Source organism: Pogonomyrmex barbatus, unplaced genomic scaffold, assembly GCF_055798465.1.
Source record: "Pogonomyrmex barbatus isolate J1 unplaced genomic scaffold, ASM5579846v1 scaffold7, whole genome shotgun sequence".
NCBI classification, from domain to species: Eukaryota; Metazoa; Arthropoda; class Insecta; order Hymenoptera; family Formicidae; genus Pogonomyrmex; species Pogonomyrmex barbatus.
Window position 1 is genome coordinate 2,136,275 of NW_028297171.1, and position 7,510 is coordinate 2,143,784.

Consider the following 7,510-nt stretch of genomic DNA (forward strand, 5'->3'; position numbering starts at 1 on the left):
ATAACAAAAATTAATTTTGTCGACAAAATATAGTTGTTATTAAAAAAAAAAGTTGTCACTGCGAGGTTTCGAACTCTCCTCGGCTATAGAAAAAAAAGATTATACGCGTGAGCCTTAGACTGTCCAGCTACGGCGCTTTAGTGGCAGTCCACAATAGGTGATTTAAGCTTTAAGAAATAAGAAATTGACCAATTATAATCGAATATGAAAAGAATACTCGATTATGATTGGTCAATTTCTTACGGCTTAAAGATTAAATACTTATTGTGGATCGACACTTACGTTTTGTGAGAGCTATTCATACTTATCATACAACTAGCCGAATGCTTAACTTTGTATGCAAATTTCTTTGAAACTATGGCCCATACACTCAAACCCTTTTATACTTTTTATACTCTCGATCTCCCCTTTCGAATGAACTATAGCTCATTCAATTTTATATTTCGCAATTCTTGCCATCTTTTTGTTAGAGTATAAATTTCAATATCTCATTGATATTGTTTATATATTTTAATACATTAATACGTAATACTGAGATATGCAAGTTAAAATTGTCGGCATTCACTGTTTAGAAAATAGTATTTGTTAAATATTAAATTTGTAAGTTAGAAAGTCGGACGCTAATGCATAATTAATAATTATTAATAATATTATATATAAATATTACATATTTGTTTTTATACTTATTGTTTAATGTCTTACAAACGAAATTTTTTTGAAATTAATTTTTCTTATTACAAAAATTTTATATTATATTAAAATTTAATTTATGTTGTACAGATTATATTATCATGACTCTTACGGCCACATTTTTTTCAGTAATATTTGGATTTCGTCGAATTATATATTCTCAGAGAATCGCACTAAATACATACAAATACGAAGACGTGTAATCAGAGTTGTATAATCAGAGAAAGAAAAAGTTAAAATGGCAAACAATGAAGAAATAGCATTATAAAAAAAAAAAATAGCGCAGGTAAATTCTCGTAAATGAAAATGAATACGTTACATGTATCTCCGAAGGTATTAAGATTGCCCATCTAAATTTAATATTTATAGTCATAACTAAGTAATATTAGTAATAGTAGTAAGTAATATTTAAACAGTAAAACTAAAAATTATAAATAAAATAAGAACTTCTCTTGAGAAGACTTCCTTTCTTAAAAGACTTTAATATTTACATTTCAATATATAGCATAAAAGTCACAATAACATAAAAGTCATAATTTATTGAATAAGTATTTAATAAGTAATTTGTAATAAATAATTCGTCTTCATTAGAAGACGAATCCAATATTTCCATACAGATAATATCGGACGCTATTTCTTTCTTGCACTAAATCATTTTTTATTCCCTAACTGCACGCTTACACTCGTCAATTCTGACTTGCACTAGTTTAGTTCAGTTCAGTTCTAGTGCAGCCTTAATGTCGGTCCACAATAAGTATTTAATCTTTAAGCCGTAAGAAATTGACTAATCATAGTCGAGTATTCTTTTCATATTCGATTATAATTGGTCAATTTCTTACTTCTTAAAGCTTAAATGACCTATTGTGGACCGACACTTAGGGTACGGTCAAGGGCTTACTACTAAATATTTTGAAGCATTTTCTGATTGATGCATTAATAAAATTCTTTGTTTTGATTGGACAATCAAACGCATCGAAGCATTTGTAGTGTTACATTGAATGTTTTCGATAAATGATCAGATCTTTGATCAGACAAAGCAGTGGCACTCAACCAATAGACTTTCTAAATTTCCCTAAACTAATCCGGATTAGTGATCTCTGTCTCAGCATTGATCAGATCAACGAAGCATAAAAGCATTTTTTTTTTATTGAAAGGTAATTCTATCTTTACTTTTTTTATATGAAATATTAAATAATTTTACAAAATATAAAATAAAGTTTGTAATAAATTTGAATTTATATATTGTAATATTTTTTGTACTAAACATTTCTTTCTGTAAAAATAATCCATTTTAAAGTTTGAAGTTATATTGAAAAAGTGCAAAGTCGCGCAAAGTTAATAATAAAAAAATAAAATAAAAATAAAAAAAATATCTTATTAAAAAATTGTTAAATAAAAAATTTTTTATCTATTTTTATTAACTTTGTACGACTTCACACTTTTTCAATATAATTTCAAGCTTGAAATGGATTATTTTCACCGAAAAAAATGTTTAGTACAAAAAATATTACAATATATAAATTCAAATTTATTACTTTATTTTATATTTCGTAAAATTATTTAATATTTCATATAAAAAAAGTAAAGAGAGGATTACCTTTCAACAAAAATGCTTTTATGCTTCGTTAATCCATGATTGATCCGATCAATGCTGAGACAGAGATCACTGATCCGGATTAGTTTAGGGAAATTTAAAGAGTCTATTAGTTGAGTGCCACTGCTTTGTCCGATCAGAGATCTGGGGCTTTATTCTTAAAACATATCGTATACGAAAATCCTATAGTTTATGTAACATATATTATAGGATTTTCGTATGCGATATGTTTCAAGAATAGAGTCCCTGATCATTTGTCGTAAACACCCATTGACTGCGTTCAGCAGAGAAAGCAGATCAGTGAACACTCAGTGATTTTTCAATATGATTGGTCCTTGCCTTTAGATCTTCGTTGAATTTAAGTGTGAAAACCAATCATAATAAAGAATCACTGCTTACTGATCTGCTTCTCTGCTGAACGCAGTCATTGATCGTAGCCCTAGTGCGGAAATAAAAAACAAACTCATGGTCAGTGCTACGTAATGCTCCGGCGGATGTTTATGATAGCTTATGAACATTGCGATTAACACTTATGCCGGACTACGCCGCCGTTACAAATTTATTTTTCGCATCTTTTCTGACTTATCGAAGCAGTTATCTTATTTAGACGTAAAACCCCGGGAAAAAAGATATCACTATTTCGCGCGACATGACAACCATCAATAAGCCTAACCCTTTTTATTATTCATTAAGCGGCAACAGAGAAGAAGATGAGGTTAGTTTTCGCAAAGTATAATGAATGAATTCTTTGCTTCACTTCTTTTTTAATATTATTGAAAAATAAAATGTGTTAATATGGGCATGTATTAATGTGTGCATCCTTTGTTTCTATTGCATTGGTTTTACCAATTCTAGAAAGGAAAATTATGCCCGATATTCATAGACTGTGTTCGGGAAGCGCGCTATCGGTGCTATCGCATCATTCTATCCTTAATTTATATCTAATGATAAAAATAGAACGACGCGAGTAGCGCTAATAGTGCTTTATTCGATGCAGCCATAATTAATCCAGGGGATTTACAGACGGTTCAAGGGCTCTGTTTTGGCCTAATAATAGATGTTGATATTATACTGGTAAGGTATGTTAATATTGATTCAATATTGGCATAATATGCATAGTATTGAGATGATAAATCTAATGCAGAATCAGTTCTCAGTATCATATCTAGAATTTGATATTATTTTAATATTAGTCTAAGAAGATATTAGGAAGCAGTGAAAGCAGAATTGGATGGGACTGAGGATAAATAGAGCAAAAATGAAAGCAGCAGAAGATAAAGGAGATAAAAAATAATTCAAAGTAGTTTAATGAGGAATATAAAGCAATAAAGAAGAAAGATGAAGCAAGAAGTATTTATAATGAGAAATGAAAAATAATAGAATTCAATATTACAATAAGGGAAGAGCAGCTACTAAATTACATAGAAGGAAAAAGAGAGAATACTATAATGATGAAAATAGGATAGTAATAGCAGTCAATTATATAACAAATTCTATAGTCATAATTCATGTAAAGCAATATTTCAAAGAATTCAGATCAAGAGAACATTTGTATAAGGGTAAAAAAGAGAACACTTCAATAAATAAAACTCACATTTAAAAAGTAGCAAGAATAATTTGGAAATTATTGAATAGAGAAAAGAAAAATATTAATGAAAGAATAAAATGAAGATGAAGCAGAATATATAAAAGTCAGAAATTCAGAGAACGTCAATAAATGAAATTATTAAGATAATAAAATTTCTAAAAAATAATAAAGCAGGATGTGACCGCTGAGTTGTTACAAAATGGATAGACATGTAGTATTATGTTATATCGACAGTCTTATAAATCTAATTTGGGACAAATCCCAATTGAGATAATTTCTGAAGAATGGAATCATCTTATCTTAAAAAGGATGACAAACAGGATTATAAAAACTATAAAGAAATTGACTATAGAAAGTGACTATTAATGTGGATTCTGACCCAATGTTCCACGATAGATCATATATACATGATGAGATAAATATTAGAAAGAGGACATAAGTATAACATCAATATAAATAGTTTGTTTTTTGACTTCTAGCAAGCATTTGATACAATAAATAGATAGAAATTATTTAAAACTTTTCTCAATAAACTTTTCTAAATTAATTTTTTCAATAAGCTAGTCAAAATAGTGCATTTGATATCAAAGCGGTAGTAATGATACAAAATATGAAGACAAATAATTTTGAAATTAATAATTATGTAAGATAAGAAAATGCTTTATCGACAATTCTCTTTAATCTAATATATGCAGCCATATCCAAAGTTCCAATGAAAATCTAATTACTAAAAGTAAATAAATTAGCACATATGCTGACAATATTGTTATAATGGATCGTGACAAAAAGCAAAAAGGAGACATTTGCTAAGATGGAAAAACAAATATAATAAAATACAATAAAAGTTGGATTGTATATAATAAACCAAGAAAAATAAAATACATGCTAATATCAAAAACGCACAAAGTTTTAAAAGAACAACTAACTTTACTATATCTAGGAACACTTGTAAATAAAAATAATTCTATTAGAAATAAAAACAACAATAGGAAAAAGAAATAAAGCTTATTTTGCAAACAAAAGTCCATTATATTATCAAATCCTAAATCACAAATCAAAGATGCAAGTTTACAAAAGCTTAAGATCTATTGTGATTTATGACAGTAAAGCATGGATTCTAAGTAAGAAAAACGAAGAAAATTTAAAAACTTCAAATGTAAAATATTAAAGAAAATTTATACAAGATGATAATAAAGCCTGATGATGAAAATATGCATGAATTTTGAACTCTATGCACTGATTAACAATCATGAGAACATATTAAATTTATTAAAGTGCAAAGGGTTAAGTAGCTGGGATATGGATGCAGATAGATAGAGATAGAAAATAAAAAGTTTATAACAGAGTGGAAATCTGTAAAAATTAGACCAAGAGAAAGACTGAGAAAAAGATGAATGGAATATAGAAGGACGATGGAAATCAGAGATCGGAAGAGAAATGCTGAAGATAGAGAGGAATGGAATTGTTCAGGAAATAAAAATCTGAAGGGTTGTAAAGCTGGAGAAGATATTAACTCAGTATCAATCAATGACATAGGATCATTGACTTTCAGTAGTGTTACTACTATAGTTGTAACTATAGTTACTATTATACAAAGGTTTGTTTTCTGTTCTTGCATTGGACGGTACTAAAATTTAAAAAAAAAAGAATATCAATATTTAATATTAACAATTATTATACAATGGTGTTGCTAAACAATATATAATCGGTACTCAAAAAATATAATTTTTGGTACTGCGCCAGTATCATTCATTGATGTTTTATTGCTGACAGCGGACCAATACATTGAGTCGTACTTTCTCAGAAAACACCGAATATAAATGTTATATAACATAAAAGTAACATATGACATAACAGTTATACTTTAGTTATATTATAATTGTGTAACTTTACTTCATATATATATATATATATATAAAACTAGGTTATGAAACTATTACACTATTTCATTATTTATATGTTATAAACGAACAATAATATAACTGCAATATAAATTATATTATATTAATATTATAATTTGATATTATAATTTGAATTATGCGGAACTCTAATTTAAATGCTTGCGGCAATGCGGCAATGCTTGTATTGCCGCCTTTCTATTTCATATTTCTCGTAAATAAAAACCATATAGGATAGAATAAAAGATACGGTATTATGACATTATTTCAATATTATTTCATTTCTAATGAAATAGTTTTTTGAAGATGAATTCTCAAAATGGGGCTCCCTTTAAATGAAATCTCTCCAAGAGAAACTCCAAGATAAAAATAAATTAAATATAATTTTGACACTACAATTATTAATTAAAAATTAAAGCTGACAAAGAAATAATTATAATATAATAAATTATTTGATCATTGTTATATAATATTAAAAATTACTTATACTGCAATTATATAATATTTCAGTTATATCTTATATTATATAATTTTAACATCCAATGAGAGGAAAATCAACTAACATGGATGTTACATACAATATGTTTGTTATATTATTTGTTATATTTCGTTTTATTATAATATAATATATGAACAGATATATAGTTATATATCTATATTTGTTAGGTCTAACACATCTGGAAGCTTTTATATTTAAGATTGTCTTAAGATTACATTTCAATCAATAAGATAGCCATATAAATTTTACCTAAGAAGATCGGTATTCATAGGTCGATATTCATACTCAATTCTTATGTTAAGATCATCTTAATCACGAGTTTAAGATGTTATACTGCTACGGCCATTTTATTGATTAAACGGATTAAAATGATGTTAAAACGATCTGAAACCCGAATTAACTAATTTATGTTAGTCAATTTTTATGTTCAAAATTGTCTTAAATCGAGTCATCTTAAGATCTTGTTCATTGAAATGGCCTGATAGCATTTTGAGACATTTTGCATAAGATAATCTTAAATGTAAGACTGGACTAGGAACATCGACTATGAATATGATTATTCTATAATCAATCTTATATTTAAGTCCGTCATAGTACATATACACATCGATGAGATACTATTACCGACTGACAATCTTACGATCACGTGATTATGCATAACTTAAAATTTTGTATGATCCATAATGTAATATTAATTTATTATTTATTACATATATATTATTTCCGATATTCCTTAGCACACGCACGCACGCACGCACGCACGCACGCACGCACGCACGCACGCACGCACGCACGCACGCACGCACGCACGCACGCACGCACGCACGCACGCACGCACGCACGCACGCACGCACGCACGCACGCACGCACGCACAAAACTTGCTCATATCTAATCTTATTTAAAATTGATTAAAAATTTTTAAACTGACTAAAAATTTATAGGTATTTGTGCTTGATAATTGTGCTTATAATTATTTTATTATTATTTGTAAAAATGATAATTATAAAAAAGATTATAATTTTATAGCCATACATATATGTATATAATATTATACCAATAAAGTGTGCATTTATTTATAGAGCATTTGTATCATTAAATTATGAATTTGAATAATTTATTATTCAAATATTTATATTAACGATCATAAATTTATTACAATAGTTTCTAATATCAATATTCTTCAATTATCTTTAGGTCTCCTAAAAAATTCATCCAGACTTCATGATATTTAATAGTAGTA

At 27.7% G+C, this 7,510-nt stretch overlaps 1 protein-coding gene across 1 annotated transcript in view; it reads left to right on the top strand.

Moving 5' to 3' along the window:
- Positions 1-2,702: 2,702 nt before the first annotated feature.
- qm (geranylgeranyl pyrophosphate synthase quemao) overlaps positions 2,703-7,510 on the top strand; it is an 8,072-nt gene continuing 3,264 nt past the window's right edge. Inside the window, exon 1 of the mRNA XM_011648429.3 lies at positions 2,703-2,999. Coding sequence (XP_011646731.1) covers positions 2,934-2,999 — 66 coding nt within the window. The 5' untranslated portion in view covers positions 2,703-2,933. The remainder of the gene's footprint in view (positions 3,000-7,510) is intronic.